This window comes from Delphinus delphis, chromosome 2 (genome assembly GCF_949987515.2).
Source record: "Delphinus delphis chromosome 2, mDelDel1.2, whole genome shotgun sequence".
In the NCBI taxonomy this organism is placed as follows: Eukaryota; Metazoa; Chordata; class Mammalia; order Artiodactyla; family Delphinidae; genus Delphinus; species Delphinus delphis.
Genome location: NC_082684.1, coordinates 86,510,679 through 86,530,961, shown reverse-complemented (window position 1 = coordinate 86,530,961; position 20,283 = coordinate 86,510,679). Strand labels below are relative to the sequence as shown.

Sequence of the window (20,283 nt, the reverse complement as noted above, 5' to 3'; positions counted from 1 at the left end):
ATAAGGAAGGATTATGGCTCATGTATACAAAGCAGTAAATAGTTATTTAGCAATAATTATATACTTACCACTTTGCCAAATGCTATGGGGGAAGTAAAAAATAGAAGGAGTGGCCCTCTCTTTGAAGAAGATTAGTTTCATTGTAGGGGGATAGGGCATTGACAATGGACAGTTAAACAGTATGAGTTGAAACACTGTATAGTGTATTAATACAGGTCATACCTGAGGTATTTATAGTAAAATGATTAATTAAATGATTAAGCACATAATTCCTATAGAAATTTGGAAGAGATAAAGGAATCAACCTAGATGCAGAAATCAGTACAGACCGTGTGGGGAAAGAAGTAGGACTTGAGGTGAGGCCTCTGGGGTGGTTAAGATTTAGGACCCTGTGCCTCCAGTGATGACTTCCTACATTATATCACATCCTGGCTGCTTGATAACGTGCTAAGGAGAAGACTGAGTTTTAGGAAATGGAAGAAGGCTAATGGCATGCTGTATCTAGGTTGAAGTATATCACCTCCCCCCTCCCACCCCAGTTTCTCACAGCTCTACAGTTCCAGTGTCACTAGCTCTTCAGAACTTGCTTTTATTTTATTTTATTATTATTATTAGTTTTTTCTTTTGCGGTACGCGGGCCTCTCACTGTTGTGGCCTCTCCCGCTGCGGAGCACAGGCTCCGGACGTACAGGCTCAGCGGCCATGGCTCACGGGCCCAGCCGCTCCGCGGCATGTGGGATCCTCCCGGACCGGGGCACGAACCCGTGTCCCCTGCATCGGCAGGCGGACTCTCAACCACTACGCCACCAGGGAAGCCCTATTTTATTATTTTTTTAAACTTTTTATTTTATATTGGAGTGTAGTTAATTAACATAGAACTTGCTTTTAATACTCAAAGATCCCGATATTCCCCAGTTAAGCTAACACATTTTATTAGGGAGAATATTAAGTGTTTGATGAAAGTATTTATTTATCTATCCATCTGTCTATCTATCTATCTGTCCCACGTGGCTTGCAGGGTCTTAGTTCCCCAACTAGGGATTGAACCCCAGGCCACGGCAATGAAAGCACCAGCCCCCAACCGCTGGACTGCCAGGGAATTCCCTGATGAAAATATTTAATTTGATTAGAGTTTACTATTATTTGAGCGTATGGATATATAGTGAACACTGGGATAGTTTAGAACAGGAGCTGTTCTGTGGAGCCTGTTCAGTGCCTCAGAAAGGAGGGTAAATGGTGCTGAGAGGGCTGGGCTCTGGCTGCCCCTATCCCTTCTCCAACCTCCCCACATACATATCTCAATCAGGTTCCAGATAAGATTTCAGTTGGCAGAAAGATTTTATGGATTTAAAAAGTCTTCAAATGATTGCCTTAGAATTAGAATAAATAGGGTTGTTGAGGGGTATTTGTGGGAAGTGAAGCTTTCAGATATTGAGTCTTTTATGATACTTCTGATGCTGGCTGTAGGCCAGATTTTAAAATTGTTTGTGGCTGAAATAAATTGAGTACTTTTTGTGGACAAAACTGTGAGAAGGGCTTCCCTGGTGGCGCAGTGATTGAGAGTCTGCCTACCAATGCAGGGGACACGGATTCATGTCCCGGTCCGGGAAGATCCCACATGCCGCAAAGTGGCTGGGCCCGTGAGCCATGGCAGCTGAGCCTGCGCGTCCGGAGCCTATGCTCCGCAACGGGAGAGGCCACAACAGTGAGAGGCCCGTGTACCACAAAACAAAGAAAGAAAGAAACAAACAAAAAACTGTGAGAAAAGATTTTGATATTATTTCTAGGTTTTTGTTCTTGGCATATGCCTAGTTAACAATGTTGAGATCTTTTATCATAAAATAGGGATAGGCAAATTATATATTATTTTCTAAATATAAGAGATGAATTAGTTTCTAATTAGAATCTTCTAGTAATTTTGTGTGTGTGTGTTCTTATTTTATTTCCCATGCAGTTGAGGAAGATTGGGGGTGGGGGCTTTGGAGAAATTTACGATGCCTTGGACATGCTTACCAGGGAAAATGTTGCACTGAAGGTGGAATCAGCTCAACAACCAAAACAAGTTCTGAAAATGGAAGTTGCTGTATTGAAAAAACTACAAGGTAAGCTTCTTGTATGATATACCAAACAGTTTATAATTTATTGTTACCTTTGTGAACCTCAATTACATTCTCTATCAATTGAATATTCTGGTGTCAGCTTGGTTTAAACATGCTGAACGTTTTTCTTATGGAAATTTTATCACTAGTAGTTGTAGAAATACTGATTGCTTAGAGTAATTGGACTTTGGGAATTCCTTTTCATGGTGAGCAAGGATGAGAGAGAGTGAATAACCTGAAACATTCTGCTTTAGAAAGTGTTTTCATAATGTCTGTTATGGTAAAACTTGCCTTTTTAAAAAAATAGCCAAACATGAATACCTCTGAGTTGTTTCTACTTATGTTTTTGGATGTTAAACATGCTTTAATCCCATTAAGGAAGCTGCCTTCAAATCACACTGAAGGATGGATTAAAAATAATAGTATTTGTTATATGTTGATTTCATTAGCTTCAGTTTAATCGAATAACTCTTTCTGGCCCTGCCACCATTTTTGAGGTCCATTTTATGACTTGGATCCCTATTGTTTTACCACAAGCATAAATAACTTTTTTTCCGACATCAATCAAGTGATTAAAACCCTGAATACATGGCTAGTTTGATTCATCTTTGTATTTTCAGTTTATGACATAATCTGGTATTACTGATATTTAACTGTTTTATCTGAATCAAAATTAAATAGTGGTGATTAGCACATTAAATGATCTTGTTAAGCTCTAGAAGGTTTGATATTGCTATGGGACATTCATTAGCATCTAAAGGAATTTAGTACTAACATAGAGAGCAAAGGAAGTTGCTATAATTGGTAGAAAGAACTGTAGTTGGTAGAAATAGCAAGGACAAAATGCTGTGTATACTCTGGTTTCTCTTCAGATTGAATAAATCTTTCGCCTTTTACTAAAAAAAAAAATGCTAGGTAGCTTAGGACTCTCAAATTCACGGCTGTGTAGTCTCTAGGGTGAATGTGCTATCTTTGTGAATCGCTGATGTGATGATGTCTGGAATTCTAGTAAATAAGTTTCTGATAAGTTAGTGAAATGTGTATTATGTATTGTGGCAACATCTATTCTTTTAATCATTGCTCTTTGCCTTAAGCTTTCTCATTGTCCGAGTTTCTCTACTAGTTGGCTCATTTCATTAGAGCATGATGCTAATAAAATTATAGTTCTGTTTAATAGTTACTTTTAGCCTAAACTTAGCTTTCCTAAAACATGGGAAATCAGGAAGACAGTGGATAGATCAGCACCCATTGTCACTACTAGAAAAAATGGATGACTGGAGAAGATAGAGAAAAGGATGGTGTTCTCTTTTTCTCACCTTTTCTGCTTTTTCCCTATTTCTTTCGAGCTGTTTCCAGCTCAGCGAAATAGGGACCACAAACAGGTGCAGCTGGAGCTACCTCTTCGTGGTTTGCACGGATCCCAAGAGATCTGTTTTACTTTCAGCTAAGTCCATAAAGGGTATGTCAACATCAGCTTGGCTTGGACGGTGCTGCTTCACCTGTCTTTCTCCTACTTGGTCCTGAGGAGATGCTTCCAGATGAGGCAGGATATAGCTTTGTAGCCCTTTCAGTAAGTTCTCCTGCCTATTTTGGCCATGGTTTACTTAGCATTGTATGTGATAAAGCTTGAAGAACAGTTTAGTACCTTTTAATGGGTGAATTAGAGATCCTTGGATGTTGAGTCTGTCCTTTCCTTCTTATTTTATCTTTCGTACTATTACCTAAAATGTTTTTCTTTCTTGCTTATTACCACGTGACATCCTATTCCTCAGGACCCTTCACTTTCCAAAATAAGTAGATTTTTAATCTTTTGGTCTGTATTTCAATGGACAGCCCTTGACTTTCTTTTCTTGGCTTTCTGACTGTGCCTTCTGCATACTTATGCCTCACAATTTCTTTTTGTTGAAGGTGCTTTGGAATCTGTACACTTTGAGAACATTTTTATGGGGCTGAGCTGCTTGCTTCTGCCTGCCTGTTGGCATAATGATTTTCTTACTCAGTGACCCCAATAAAAAGACTAAATGTGCAAGGAAAAGGTATATAACCAGAGGCTAGCCCTTTATAGGATTGGTTGGTTTAAAGTTGATGTTCAATTTTTGATAACTGGTATAGGATTTGTTTCTTTGTTTTTTTTTTTTTTTGCGGTACGCGGGCCTCTCACTTGTGGCCTCTCCCGTTGCGGAGCACAGGCTCCGGACGCGCAGGCTCAGTGGTCATGGCTCATGGGCCCAGCCGCCCCACGGCATGTGGGGTCTTCCCGGACTGGGGCACGAACCCATGTCCCCTGCATTGGCAGGCGGACTCTCAACCACTGCGCCACCAGGGAAGCCCCATCAATACTTTTTAAAAAGATAGATTTCCTTTCCAATCTTAACAAAATTTTATACATGTCTAGACTCCTGCAGTGAGACAGGCAAATCTTAAATTTGTTTTTCTCCCCTAAATTTTTATTATGAAAAATCTTAAATATACATAAAAATAGAATTGTATAATGAGCATTCATGTACCCGTTACTCAGCTTCGGTAAGTATCAGTGTTTGGCCAGGCTTGTTGCATCTATAGCCTACATTTTTTCCCAGCTTGCTGAAGTATTTCAAAAGAAATCCTAGGCATCATATCATCTGTAAATACTTCAGTGTGGGTCTTTATCTAATAGATAAGGTCTCCAATTTTATTTTTTAATGAAAATAGTCTTTATTTCAGAGTTATGAATTACAGGCCAGTAGGAAATCTGTAGGGTTGAGGTTGGGGCAGGGGTTTTTGGAAACATATCAAAAATTGACAGACATTACTTTGCCTGTAAGAGCTTTGTTGATGGTTGATGATTTTGTGAATCCATTAAATTATATCTATTGGAATATAGAAAGTCTTAGTCACTTATTCCCTACCAAGAAAAAAAAATGATATGAGAAGTAGCTTATGTTAAACATTAGGAAAATTTGGGGAAATCTGCATTATTGAGAAAGTGAAATTACTATGGAAACTCTTCAGGTGACCAGTTTTAAGAATGGATTGGAGAATCTCATTGGAGAGGAAGCCCATGTTCCAGTGTTTCTTTTTTTTAATTAATAGACTTTACTTTTTGGAACTGGTTTAGGTTTACAGAAAAAATGAGCAGTTTCTACAGTTTCCTCTATTAATAAACCCCATCTACAGTTTTCTCTATTAATAACATCTTGCATTAGTGTAGTACATTTGTTACAATTGGTGAACCATTATTGATACATTATTATTAACTAAAGTCCATAATTTACATTAGGGGACTCCTTTATTAATAACATAAACACTATAGTCTAAAACACCTAAGGAAATTAAGTTATTTCTCAGTACCATATAAAATCTAGCAGCCAGTGTTTAATTTCTCCCGCTATCTCAAAAATATCCTTTTACCATTGAGTTGTTGAAATCAAGTTTCACGTCACATGGTAGGGACATTGCATTTGGTTGACATCTCTCTTAAGTCTCTCTTAATATGTAAGAGTTCCCCCTCCCCTACTTTTTTTTTCTTTTAAATTTTGGCCTTGCCATTTATTTGTTGAGAAGTGAAGTTCTTAGTTTGATAGAAGAGTTCACATTCTGGATTTCATTGATCACATCCTTGCAGTGTTGTTTAATGTGTTCCTCTATCCTCCACATTTCCTGTGAACTTGTAGTTAGACCCAGAGGCTTTTTTAAAAAATAAATTTATTTATTTATTTATTTTTGGCTGCGTTGGGTCTCCATTGCTGCGTGCGGGCTTTCTCTAGTTGCGGAGACTGGGGGCTACTCTTTGTTGCGGTGTGCGGGCTTCTCATTACGGTGGCTTCTCTCGTTGTGGAGCACGGGCTCTAGGTGCACGGGCTTCAGTGGTTGCAGCTCGCAGGCTTTAGAGCTCAGGCTCAGTAGTTGTGGCACATGGGCTTAGTTGCTCCGCGGCATGTAGGATCTTCCCGGACCAGGGATCAAACCTGTGTCCCCTGCTTTGGCAGGTGGATTCTTAATCACTGTGCCACCAGGAAAGTCCTGAGTACATTGTCTTGATCCATTGTTTCTACAGGGGTTGCAAAATGGTGATTTTTCTTATTTTCTTTTTCCTTCCAAATTTCTGAATTGGAATTATTCTACAGAGTAGAACTTTATTTCATTAGCTGTTTGTTTCCCCTGAAATAATAGTTATTACAAGAAGGGTAGGATAAAGGCTTGAATTTTTTCCTTTTTATTTACCAATTTTTAGAATACCAAGTTGTGCCCTTTTGTGAATAGTGAAGTGTTTTTCGTTTGTTTTAAAATTTTATTTTATTTATTTTTTTATACAGCAGGTTCTTATTAGTCATCCATTTTATACACATCAGTGTATACATGTCAATACCAATCTCCCAATTCATCACACCCCCACCCCCACCCCCTGCCGCTTCCCCCCCTTGGTGTCCATACGTTTTTTCTCTACTTCTGTGTCTCAGTTTCTGCTCTGCAAACCAGTTCATTTGTACCATTTTCTAGGTTCCACATATATGCGTTAATATACGATATTTGTTTTTCTCTTTCTGACTTACTTCACTCTGTATGACAGTCTTTAGATGCATCCATGTCTCTACAAATGACCCAATTTCGTTCCTTTTTATGGGTGAGTAATATTCCATTGTATACATGTACCACATCTTTATCTATTCATCTGTAGATGGGCATTTAGGTAGCTTCCATGACCTGGCTGTTGTAAATAGTGCTGCAATGAACATTGGGATGCATGTGTCTTTTTTTTTCTTTATTTTTAGCTGCATTGGTCTTCATTGCTGTGCACAGGCTTTCGCTAGTTGCGGCAAGTAGGGGCTACTACTTCGATGTGGTGCGCGAGCTTCTCACTGAGGTGGCTTCTCTTGTAGCAGAGCCTGGGCTATATGCGGGTGGGCTTCAATAGTTGTGGCACGCAAGCTGAGTAGTTGTGGCTCACGGGCTCTAGAGCGCAGGCTCCGTAGTTGTGGCACACGGGCTTAGTTGCTCCGCGGCATGTGGGATCTTCCCAGACCAGGGCGTGAACCCGTGTCCCCTGCATTGGCAGGCGGATTCTTAAGCACTGCACCACCAGGGAAGTCCCTGCATATGTCTTTTTGAATTATGGTTTTCTCTGGGATATGCCCAGTAGTGGGATTTCTGGATCATATGGTAATTCTATTTTTAGGTTTTTAAGGAACCTCCATACTGTTCTCCATAGTGGCTGTATCAATTTACATTCCCACCAACAGTGCAAGAGGGCCGCCTTTTCTCCACACCCTCTCCAGCATTTGTTGTTTGTAGATGTTCTGATGATGCCCATTTTAACTGGTGTGAGGTGATACCTCATTGTAGTTTTGATTTGCATTTCTCTAACAATTAGTGATGTTGAGCAGCTTTTCATGTGCTTCTTGGCCATCTGTACATGTTCTTTGGAGAAGTGTTTATTTAGCTGTTCTGCCCATTTTGGATTGGGTTGTTCGTTTTTTTAATATGGGGCTGCATGAGCTGTTTATATATTTTGGAGATTAATCCTTTGTCCGTTGACTCGTTTGCAAATATTTTCTCCCATTCTGAGGGTTGTCTTTTCATCTTGTTTATGATTTCCTTTGCTGTGCAAAAGCTTTGAAGTTTCATTAGGTCCCATTTGTTTATTTTTATTTCCATTACTCTAGGAGATGGATCAAAAAATATCTTGCTGTGGCTTATGGCAAAGAGTGTTCTTCCTATGTTTTCCTCTAAGAATTTTATAGTGCCCGGTGTTACATTTAGGTCTTGAATCCATTTTATTTTTGTGTATGGTGTTAGGGAGTGTTCTAATTTCATTCTTTTACATGTAGCTGTCCAGTTTTCCCAGCACCACTTATTGAAGAGACTGTCTTTTCTCCATTGTATATCCTTGCCTCCTTTGTCATAGGTTAGTTGACCATAGGTGCGTGGGTTTATCTCTGGGCTTTCTATCCTGTTCCATTGATCAATATTTCTGTTTTTGAGCCAGTACCATATTGTCTTGATCACTGTAGCTTTGTAGTCTAGTCTGAAGTCGGAGTCTGATTCCTCCAGCTCTGTTTTTTTCCCTCAAGAATGCTTTGGCTATTCGGGGTCTTTTGTGTCTCCATACAAATTTTAAGATTTTTTGTTCTAGTTCTGTAAAAAATGCCATTGGTAATTTGATCGGGATTGCGTTGAATCTGTAGATTGCTTTGGGTAGTATAGTCATTTTCACAATATTGATTCTTCCAGTCGAAGAACATGGTATATCTCTCCATCTGTTGGTATCATCTTTAATTTCTTTCATCAGTGTCTTATAGTTTTCTGCATACAGGTCTTTTGTCTCCCTAGGTAGGTTTATTCCTAGGTATTTTATTCTTTTTGTTGCAGTGATAAATGGGAGTGTTTCTTTAATTTCTCTTTCAGACTTTTCATCATTAGTGTATAGGAATGCAAGAGATTTCCGTGCATTAATTTTGTATCCTGCAACTTTACCAAATTCATTGATTAGCTCTAGTAGTTTTCTGGTGGCATCTGTAGGATTCTCTATGTGTCGTATCATGTCATCTGCAAACAGTGCCAGTTTTACTTCTTCTTTTCCAATTTGGATTCCTTTTATTTCTTTTTCTTCTCTGATTGCTGTGGCTAGGACTTCCAAAACTATGTTAAATAATAGTGGTGAGAGTGGACATCCTTGTCTTCTCCCTGATCTTAGAGGAAATGCTTTCAGTTTTTCACCATTGAGAATGATGTTTGCTGTGGGTTTGTCATATATGGCCTTTATTATGTTGAGGTAGTTTCCCTCTATGCCCACTTTCTGGAGAGTTTTTATCATAAATGGGTGTTGAATTTTGCCAAAGCTTTTTCTGCATCTATTGAGATGATCATATGGTTTTTATTCTTCAGTTTGTTAATATGGTGTATCACATTGATTGATTTGCATATATTGAAGAATCCTTGAATCCCTGGGATAAATCCCACTTGATCATGGTGTATGATCCTTTTAATGTGTTGTTGGATTGTGGTTGCTAGTATTTTGTTGAGGATTTTTGCATCTATATTCATCAGTGATATTGGTCTGTAATTTTTTTTTTTTTTTTGTAGTATGTTTGTCTGCTATCTTTTGGTATCATGGTGATGGTGGCCTCATAGAATGAGGTTGGGAGTGTTCCTTCCTCTGCAATTTTTTGGAAGCGTTTGAGAAGGATGGGTGTTAGGTCTTCTCTAAATGTTTGAAAGAATTCACCTGTGGAGCCATCTGGTCCTGGATTTTTGCTTGTTGGAAGATTTTTAGTCACAGTTTCAATTTCATAACTTGTGATTTGTCTGTTCATATTTTCTATTTCTTCCTGGTTCAGTCTTGGAAGGTTATACCTTTCTAAGAATTTGTCCATTTCTTCTAGGTTATCCATTTTATTGGCATAGAGTTGCTTGTAGTAGTCTTTTAGGATGCTTTGTATTTCTGTGGTGTCTGTTGCACCTTCTCCTTTTTCAGTTCTAATTTTATTGATTTGAGTCCTCTCCCTCTTTTTCTTGATGAGTCTGGCTAATGGTTTATCAATTTTGCTTATCTTCTCAAAGAACCAGGTTTTAGTTTTATTGATCTTTGATATTGTTTTCTTTGTTTCTACTTCATTTATTTCTGCTCTGATCTTTATGATTTCTTTCCTTCTGCTAACTTTGGGTTTTGTTTGTTCTTCTTTCTGTAGTTCCTTTAGTTGTAACGTTAGATTGTTTATTTGAGATGTTTCTTGTTTCTCGAGGTAGGCTTGTATAGGTATAAACTTCCCTCTTAGAACTACTTTTGGGGCATCCCATAGGTTTTGGATCTTGATGTTTTCATTGTCATTTGTCTCTAGGTATTTTTTTATTTCCTTTTTGATTTCTTCAGTGCTCTCTTGTTTCTTTAGTAATGTATTGTTTATCCTCCATGTGTTTGTGTTTTTTATGTTTTTTCCCCTGTAATTGATTTCTAATCTCATAGCATTGTGGTCAGAAAAGATGCTTGATATGATTTCAATTTTCTTACATTTACTGAGGCTTGATTTGTGACCCAACGTATGATCTATCCTGGAGAATGTTCCGTGTGCACTTGAGAAGAAAGTATAATCTGCTGTTTTTGGATGGAATGTCCTATAAATATCAATTAAATCTATTTAATTTATCAATTATATCTGGTCTATTTTGTCATTTAAAGTTTGTGTCCTTATTAATTTTCTGTTTGGATGATCTATCCATTGGTGTAAGTGAGGTGTTAAAGTCCCCCGCTATTATTGTGTTTCTGTCGATTTCCTCTTTTAGAGCTGTTAGCAGTTGCCTTATATATTGAGGTGCTCCTATGTTGGGTGCATATATATTTATAATTGTTATTTCTTCTTCTTGAATTGATCCCTTGATCACTATGTAGTGGCCTTCCTTGTCTCTTGTAACATTCTTTACTTTGAAGTCTATTTTATCTGATATAAGTTTTGCTACTCCAGCTTTGTTTTGATTTCCATTTGCATGGAATATCTTTTTCCATTCCCTCACTTTCAGTCTGTATGTGTCCCTATGTCTGAAGTGGGTCTCTTGTAGACAGCATCTATATGGGTCTTGTTTTTGTATCCATTCAGCAAGCCTGTCTCTTTTGGTTGGAGCACTTAATCCTTTCACGTTTAAGGTAATTATCGATATGTATGTTCCTATGACCATTTTCTTAATTGTTTTGGGTTTGTTTTTGTAGGTCGGTTTTTTCTCTTGTGTTTCCCACTCAGAGAAGTTCCTTTAGCATTTGTTGTAGAGCTGATTTGGTGGTGCTGAATTCTCTCAGCTTTTGCTTGTCTGTAAAGCTTTTGATTTCTCCATCGAATCTGAATGAGATCCTTGCTGGGTAGAGTAATCTTGGTTGTACGTTCTTCCCTTTCATCACTTTAAGTATATCATGCCACTCCCTTCTGGCTTGTACAGTTTCTGCTGAGAAATCAGCTGTTCATCTTATGGGAGTTCCCTTGTATGTTATTTGTCATTTTTCCCTTGCTGCTTTCAATAATTTTTCTTTGTCTTTAATTTTTGCCAATTTGATTACTTGTGTCTCGGTGTGTTTCTTCTTGGGTTTATCCTGTATGGGACTCTCTGCACTTCCTGGACTTGGGTGGCTCTTTCCTTTCCCATGTTAGGGAAGTTTTCAACTATAATCTCTTCAAATATTTTCTCGGGTCCTTTCTCTCTCTCTTCTGCTTCTGGGACCTCTATAATGTGAATGTTGTTGTGTTTAATGTTGTCCCAGAGGTCTCTTAGGCTGTCTTCATTTCTTTTCATTCTTTTTTCTTTATTCTGTTCCGCAGCAGTGAATTCCACCATTCTGTCTTCCAGGTCACTTATCCGTTCTTCTGCGTCAGTTATTCTGCTCTTGATTCCTTCTAGTGTATTTTTCATTTCTGTGTGTTTGTTCTTTAATTCTTCTAGGTCTTTGTTAAACATTTCTTGCATCTTCTCATTCTCTGCCTCCATTCTTTTTCTGAGGTCCTGGATCCTCTTCACTATCATTATTCTGAATTCTCTTTCTGGAAGATTGCCTATCTCCGTTTCATTTAGTTGTTTTTCTGGGGTTTTATCTTGTTCCTTCATCTGGTACATAGCCCTCTGCCCTTTCATCTTGTCTATCTTTCTGTGAATGTGTTTTTTGTTCCACAGGCTGCAGGATTGTAGTTCTTCTTGCTTCTGCTGTCTTCCCTCTGGTCTGTTTTTCGTTTTGAGTATCACTATGAGATCATGGATTTTTATATATTTTATTTTATCCCACTGCAGTCATTATTCTTCTCAGACTAAAATTTTCACTTTTTTTCGCTAGTGGAAGCGAAGCCCTTTTATATTGGCTGCTTGTCCTTCTGATGTAACTTCAGTGTTCTTTGATATCATTCTAGCTTTCTGGCCCAGTACATGTTTCAGGCTCTCCTTGAACTTTCCCTTCAGCAGAGTTGGAATTAGGAACCCTTTTACTCCAAGATCCCTACTTCCTTGTTTTGGAAAACAATTGAGATCACGGTGTGGGGACTAGGACACTAATCGCTATTAGACCAACACATTTCTCTCAATAGGTTTTCATAAATACTAGATTTGCCTGGTTTTTTCTATGTGCACTTTTCAATTTGTTTACATTGTTTATCTTATTTTTAAAAACATATTTGTGTTCTCTTTTAAATTTCAGGCTCTAAAAGGGCAGGAATTATGTACTTTTATTTTTTAATTTTGTTTATTTTAGTTTTGGCTGGGTCTTCGTTGCTGCGTGTGGGCTTTCTCTAGTTGTGGTGAGTGGGGGCTACTCTTCATTGCGGTGCGCAGGCTCTCATTTCGGTGGCTTCTCTTGTTGCGGAGCACAGGCTCTAGGTGCACAGGCTTTAGTAGTTGTGGCTCACGGATTCTAGAGCGCAGGCTCAGTAGTTGTGGCATATGGGCTTAGTTGCTTCGCGGCATGTGGCATATGCCCAGACCAGGGCTGAAACCTGTGTCCCTTGCATTGGCAGGGGGATTCTTAATCACTGCACCACAAGGGAAGCCCTGGAATTATGCACTTTTAAAGTTGACATATTATGCTTAGTGTTAAAATGATAGCAGACTGTGACTTTGTATTTGCTGATACATTTGTAAATGGAGATGTGGAGAATAGGATAACATTAACTCTTCTGTTTTGTCATTTTGTTAATAAAATTTAGTTTTTTGGTAAGAAAAAGAATTGTTAAGATTCTGGAATAATTTGTTAAAGAGTGTTATAAATACTAGTTGATAAAGTCACCTTTTGATGACTATGGCTTAGATTCTCAAAACCATATTATATAGATGTTCAATTCTTCATTGTTACAAAAGCCAGTCACTTGGGTGTTCCAGAAAATGGTTTCTGTTTGGTTTGGAAGTTTTTTTTAACCTTTGCATATAGGTGGTGTAATATTTTGGGAATTCAGAATATTGTGACTAAAATTTATCCTTATATCTTTTCCTCAAAGGAAGTCTTCCTAGGATCTTTAAAAGTTTATATTTTGTTTACTTGCTTCCAGTTGAAATATAAATATATACCTAAGCTTATCAATAGTTTTTCTTTAAAAATATTCTGTAGATCAGGTTTCTCACTAATTCTTATGTGTCTTCCCTCCATAATGTGTTCAATCTAATGAATTATTTTGTACTTAAAAATCACTACTTAAATCAATGAGTGACTAGAACCTTGCCCAGCCTGTCTGTCCCATTTTAGCTCTTTACTTCATGCTGTAAATGAGCAACTCATCTTATCTCTTGTGTTCTTTCAAAGCACCAACTTGAGTAAAACTGAGGTTTTTCTCTTTATTCATTACCTTGGGTGAAAAAGTAATTAATTAAAAGCTTGTTGAATTATTTAAAAGTTTTTCTCCTCTACATCCTCTAAAAGTAAGTGAAGATCCTATTAATATTAAGAAATAAGAGGGTAAATTCCACTGTTTGATAACCAAATAATTTTATTGTTCTCAGTTAAAATAGTTAGGAATTAATTTTTCTTGCCCCATACAAATGCAGGGAAAAACTACCTTTTTCCTAACAGCCCATAAAGAGATTGTGATTTTTATTCTGACTTCTGGAGACTTTTTTTTTAAACCCTGAAATATTGGTCCTGGATTTTATTTTTGCCCTAGAAACTGCAGAACACAAGCTGAAAGTTGAGATGAAGGAAAACTATTACAGAAGATCAACTGCACCTCTTCTGCCTTCCCTGCTTGACGTCTCCAGCTACTGCTGTAATATGTGACCACTTTCTTACCCTAGTCATAAGAATATAAGAAATATGTAAATTGTGGATTAGACCTCTGGTCTGTTCAGTATAGAATGTCTATAAAAGTTATTCCAAATTTGCTTGCCCTCGTTAAGTTTCTGTTTAATCAAAGGGTGTGTTAGAAGATCTCTGATGACTCCTTTTATGGAAGAGCATAATAGTCAGACTCTGGGACCTAAAGGTTTGGGATAAACCCTTACCCCTCATTATATATTTTAACCTTTTAAAAACCTATCATCTGTCCTTTTGTTCATTTCAGCCTGTGCATTTTTTCCCCTTAAAGTAACTTTTGCTTGCCCTGGTTAAGGTTTATCTTTTCTATCAAAGGGTGTTAGGCGATCATTGAGAACTTTATCTGTTAGTATATCCATTTTAGCATTTCCTGACTTGAAAGATTTAACTTTATCTGCCAGTTTAGTGATTTGTCTATTCATTACTCTATTTGGGTTTAGAAAAATGACACGTAAGAAATATCGGGTTGGCCAGAAATTTTGTCTGGGTTTTTCCATAAGCTCACGTGGAAAGACCTGATCGAACTTTTTAGCCAACATAATAGAATAGGTCTAGATTATTTTAAGGAGCAGAGGTTTATTTCCTTGAAAGAGAATATAATGTATATAAGTATATATATTTATATGTGCTTTATATGCGCAAAGAAAGTCTGGAATTGTATAGAACTCAAGAGGCCATTTGGAATGGTTATATTTGGCTATTGGAATTAGAAGGACCAGGGCAGGAAAGGCTCTTTTGCTGTTTCCCTTTATACCCTTCAGTGCTTAAGAAATTGAGACAAATATGCAAGCATTTCTTTTACAGTAAATGCTTTTACTGTAAAAGCATTTCTTTTACAGTAATTAAATGATAATAATAAATATCTTTAAAATCCATTCTTACTCTTTATCTTTCCTCACATTTCTGAATGCTTGAAAATACCTGGTAAATTAGTGCAGTATAGTGTAGTGTAATGTAATTAGAAAGCTGTTTTGTGTTGTGAAATTACTTTATAAATGATTGGTAATATCTTATTTGTGGGAAGATCTGTAACAGTGTTTGAGTGCTTACTATATGCTAGAAACAGTGTTACTGAACGCTAGGCTCATTCATACATATCCTGCTTTAGTATCTTATATCTCTCATATCTAATTTATGCATAAGATCTTCCATTTTTTTTACAACCCTTTTTAAGAGTGTAAATGTTCATGGTAAAAGAATTTAAAAATCAAACAGAAGAATAATGTGAAAAGTAAAAGATTTTTTCTCTTAGCCCTTCACTCTCCTTCTCTAACCACTCTTACTGGTTTCTTGTGTTTTTTTCCAGAAACGTTCAATACATATTTTAATCTATTTATCCACATATATACATACATATATATATATATATATAATTATATAGAATCATAATCAGATATAAATTCATATAATCATATGATTTATGGATATATTTGGATATATAATCATGTGATTATATAAGATGTGTATAATAATATTATGTGTGTGCCTGTGTGTATGTGTGTGTATAAAATCTCCCTCCCTACCCATAACCCCCAACCATGTGTGGAATCATACTAGTATATACTGTCCTGCAACTTGATGTGACCCTTTAGATTCAGACAGTAAGACTCATTTTCTATGCTCCTTTATGTTCTACAGAGGAGTGATCCTTCAAAAATACCAATAGGATCATGTCACCCCCGACCATTGCTAAAACACTTCAGGGTCTTCCTTTACTCAGGTAAATCCACCCACCTTAGATTAACATGGCATACAAAACCTTGAACTGATGCCTGCCTGCTTCTCTAGCCTCATTTCTTGAAACTGTTGGGCTTACACTCAGAGTGTTGGTCATCCTGAACTTGTTTTCAATTTCTTAAACAGTTTATAGCTTCTCATCTGCAGTTGGCTTCCTCTGTCTCATACTTTGGATAAGTACTTTAGTCTCAGCATTTACAAAAATCCACAGGTAGAATAAGATTTAAAGAAGTAAAGCAAAGTACAATTAAGAACTTCACTTTTTTCCTAAGCATTTAATTTCCAAAAGTATATGTGCTTAAAAAAATGTGATCCTATTAGCTTGCTTGTTCCCTTTTCCTCAATAAGGTTATTACAGGATTTATTTATTTTTAAATTTTAATTTCTTATAACCAAATTTAACAAATAGTTTAGTCAATCAGTTCTACAAAATTTGTTATGAAAAGCAGTAGTCCAGGTTCTGGTTCCAGATAAGATGGAGTAAGCACACTTCACCCTGTCTCTCCCACTGAATGCAGCTATAAGACCTGGACAGAATGCTTGGAGTGGCTATTTGAGGACTCTGAAAAATAAATAGTAGGAGGCAGATTGGGGAAGAAGACCAGAATTCAAAGTACTACTGAACCGGCGGTGAGTTTACCATTTTTTTTTTCTTCCAGTACGCCCCAGCCTGAACTTAATGTATCCTGAAACTTGGACGTGAGCATTATTAACGTGGACAGAAAAAGCACCACGAGAAGCCCTCTAGTTCTGACTCAAGGATCAGGAAAGGGGTCTCCTAATATTCAGAGAAAATGTGGCAATCCCACATTTTCTCTTTTTTCTTTTTTTCCCCCCTTTTCTTCATTCTCTTGCCCCCAAGGCCTCAAGCAATCCTGGGCAGTAGCTGCAGTGGCGTCAGTGGGGCAGGCAGGAGCCTAAATCTCAGAGGGAAGGAAACCTTCCAAATCCCATTGCTTTTCTTCTCCCTCTGCTCTTCTGTTGCTTGGCCCTTATGTGGGCACAGTTACAGGAAGTACATGGCAGAATGGGGTTAATGAAGCCCCAGCTTTCTGCTGGAAGGCTGAAAAAGCGAAGCCCCAGGAAACCAAAAGATTGCAGGAGAATGAGGAGCTTGGGAAACTGATCACTTAAAGTTGCTCACCGACTTCTGCGCTGACTTCCAAGCTGTGCGTGCATGAGTGTGATCCTAAACAGCATACAAAACATTGAGGACTGAATTATGGGATAGACCACCCCCAAGCCCCAAACTGGACACTGCGTGGAATGATTATGGAACACATTCAGTATGACTACAAAGGCTTTGCAAACTGAACTGAAATTGGAAATGCAGCCTGCAGAAGGATGGTCAGAACTTGAAGTGTGAACCCAACTGGGTCAATTACTGGCTAAAACAAAAACACCAACATTCTTGGTGGGACTTAAATAAGACTCAGATTCTCATAAGATAATATTCAAAACGTCCAGAATACAATCTTGAATTACTCAGCTTAAAAAGAACCAGTGAAATCTGAACTCACATGGGAAAAGACAGAAAACAGATGCCAGTGCCAGGATCACAGATGTTAAAATTATCTCAAAAAGACTTTTAAAATCAGCTATTATGACCATATTCCAGGAATGAGTGGGAAGATAGAAAGTCTCAGCAAAGAAATAGAAGATATAAAGAAGAACTAAACGGAAATTTTAGAACAGAGGAATACAATAATGGAAGTGAAAAACTCATTGGATGGGCTCGGTAGCAGAGAGGATATAACAGATGAATAAGTCAGTGAACTTAAAAATAGATAAGTAAAAATCCAATTTGAAGAATAGAGAAAAAAAGTTAAAAATAAATAAATAAGCAGCTTCAGAAACCTTGAGACTATCATAAGACCTAACATTTGTGTCATCAGAGACCCAGAATGTGAAGAGAACGGTTGTGGTGTGGCAAAAATATTTGAAGAAATAATGGCATACTGATTGGAAAGGAAGAAATAAAACTGTCTCTGTTTGCAGATGGCATGATTGTATATGTAGAAAATCCCAAGGAATCCACAAAAAAATTCCACAATAAATGAGTTTAGCAAGTGGTTCAACGTCAGACTACAAAAAGCAATCATATTTCTGTATACTAGCAATAAACAATTGAAAACTGAATTTTAAAAAATCCATTTATAGTAGCTCTCCCAAAATGAAAGAATTAGGTATAAATGTAGCAAAATATGTATGAGATCTCTATGCTGAAAACTGTAAAACCCTGATTTTAAAAAAAAGTAAGACAATTTAAATAAATGGAGAGACATATATTCATGAATTGGAAGATTCACTATAGTTAAGATGTTGATTCTCCTCAAGTTGATTTATAGATTTAAAGCAATAACAACAGCAACAACAACAAAAATCCCAGCAGCACTGTTTGTAGTTATAGAGAAACCAATTTTAGAATTTGTATAGAAAGGCAAAGGACCTAAAACAACCAAAACAATTTTGAAAAAGAAAAATGTTGGGGGAGGGTGGGAGGGAGGGAGACGCAAGAGGGAAGAGATATGGGAACATATGTATATGTATAACTGATTCACTTTGTTATAAAGCAGAAACTAACACACCATCGTAAAGCAATTATACTCCAATAAAGATGTTAAATAAATAAATAGATATAAATTTTAAAAAAAGAAAAATGTTGGAAAAATCAAACTACATGATTTTAAAACTTAATACAAAGCTACCACAATCAAGACTGTGATATTGGCAAAGGGAGACATATAGATCAATTAAATAGATTCTAGAAATAGACTCACACAAATATGGCCAAAGTTGCAAAGTGGAAAAAGAATAGCACTTTTGATAAGTGGTGTTGGAACAATTGGACATCCAAATACAAAAATAGTGAACCTTGACCTAAACCACACACATTATACAAAAATAAACTTAAAATGTACTGCACATCATCTTCCCAGACCAGGGCTCGAACTCGTGTCCCCTGCATTGGCAGGCAGATTCTTAACCACTGTGCCACCAGGGAAGCCCTCTCATTTCTTCTTGTACTTATAATTTTTACTTTATATTTTGATTCAGTACTATTTGATGCATATTGATCTGTGAAAGTTATATTTTCATTTGAAATTGTCTCTGATAATAATACAATATTTGTCCTGATTATTGCTTCTGAACTGGAATTTTGAACTGGAATTTGACATTGTGTTAACAACCTCAGAACCACCATGAGGATTAAATGAGATGTTACATGTCCTGAGCACTAAATAAATATCAGCTATTATATCTCAAAAATAAATAAATAAAATAAAATGTACCACATTTAAATGTGAAATATAAAGCTACACAGCTTCTAGAAGCAAACATGGAAAATCTTTGTGAGCTGGTATAAGCAAGAAGTCGTTTCACATGATACCAAAATCATGATTGATAAAAGAAGAAACCGATGAATTGGACTGAATCAAATTAAAAGCTTTGCTTGTGAAAGACACTGTTAAGAGAATGAAAAGACAGATTATAAACTGGGAGAAAATATTTGCAAATCACATACCTTCAAAGGACTTATATTCAGAATATGTAAAAACTCTGAAAACTCAACAGTAAGAAAACAATCTAATTAAAAATCTTTAATGGGCTTTGGCAGAGAGGATATAGAGTGGAATATCAGCTCAGCAAAAGATGTTTAACATAACTAGCCATTAGGGGAATGCAAATTAAAGTCATGGTGAATTCCTGCTGCACATCTATTGAAATAGTGTAAAACTTTTGACAATACCAAGTGCTGACAAGGACTTAGAGCAACTGGAACCCTCATACCTTGCTGGAGGGGATGCAAATTGATACAGCTCCTCTGGAAAACAATTGAACATATACTTACCATATGTTCAATATGGATTCACTCTGTGACCCAGCAGTCCCACTCATAGGCATTTAACCTAAAGAAATGAAAACTTACATTCATACAGAAACATATACATAAATATTTATATCAGCTTTATTCTTAATTACCAAAAATATGTCCTTCAGAGAGTGAATGGCTAAATCAGCTGTGATATATCCATACAATGGAATACTATTCTGTAATAAAAAAGAATGAATTACTGATAAACACAACAATTCTTAATTTCTTCTTCTTAGGGAAATCACTTCAGGAACCTCCTAGTCTGCTCCAGTTAGGCCTGGTTATTTTCTACATTCACAGCTATTGTCCTTGGATCACCCCGCAGTTTCTTCCTGGGGACTCCCCTTGCTTCTCTTTTGTATTGTATGCCTTGTTGAATCCCTTTCTCTTTTTCGTTTATTCTCATTTTAGTGAAGCACCTCTCTACTAACTTCTTGAGTAAAGGGTGCATGGGAGATATATTTTTGAGACCTCTCTTGCATGTCTGCCCTGATGTTAAAAAACACTGGCTGGATATAGAATTATGGATTGAAAATAATTTTACTTCAGAAATTTGTCTTCAGACTCACTGTAGTGGTTGAGAAAGGTAATTCCCATTGTGATTCTTATTACTTTGGCAACTTGTTTTTTTCTTTTTCTCCAGTGTTGTGCCATTTGTGTATTTTCATTTAGTAGGCCAGGCTGTGTCCTTTATTGAAACTTGCAATCTGAAAGTTTTTCTTGGGAAATTTTCTTGAATTATTTTGTTGGTGGTTTCCACCCGTTTATTTTATCTATCTTCTCTTCTGGAACACCTACCTATTATGCAGATATTGGGCCTCTGT

General features: G+C 37.0%; 1 protein-coding gene across 4 annotated transcripts in view; it reads left to right on the top strand.

Moving 5' to 3' along the window:
- The window catches only part of TTBK2 (tau tubulin kinase 2), a 138,588-nt gene that overhangs the window by 38,247 nt on the left and 80,058 nt on the right, over positions 1-20,283 (top strand). For 2 of the 4 annotated variants that reach the window (XM_060005093.1, XM_060005092.1), the window contains exons 3-4: positions 1,955-2,102; positions 13,697-13,798. In XM_060005093.1, coding sequence (XP_059861076.1) covers positions 1,955-2,102; positions 13,697-13,798 — 250 coding nt within the window. The remainder of the gene's footprint in view (positions 1-1,954; positions 2,103-13,696; positions 13,799-20,283) is intronic. The other 2 variants (XM_060005095.1, XM_060005094.1) reach the window with 1 other exon arrangement.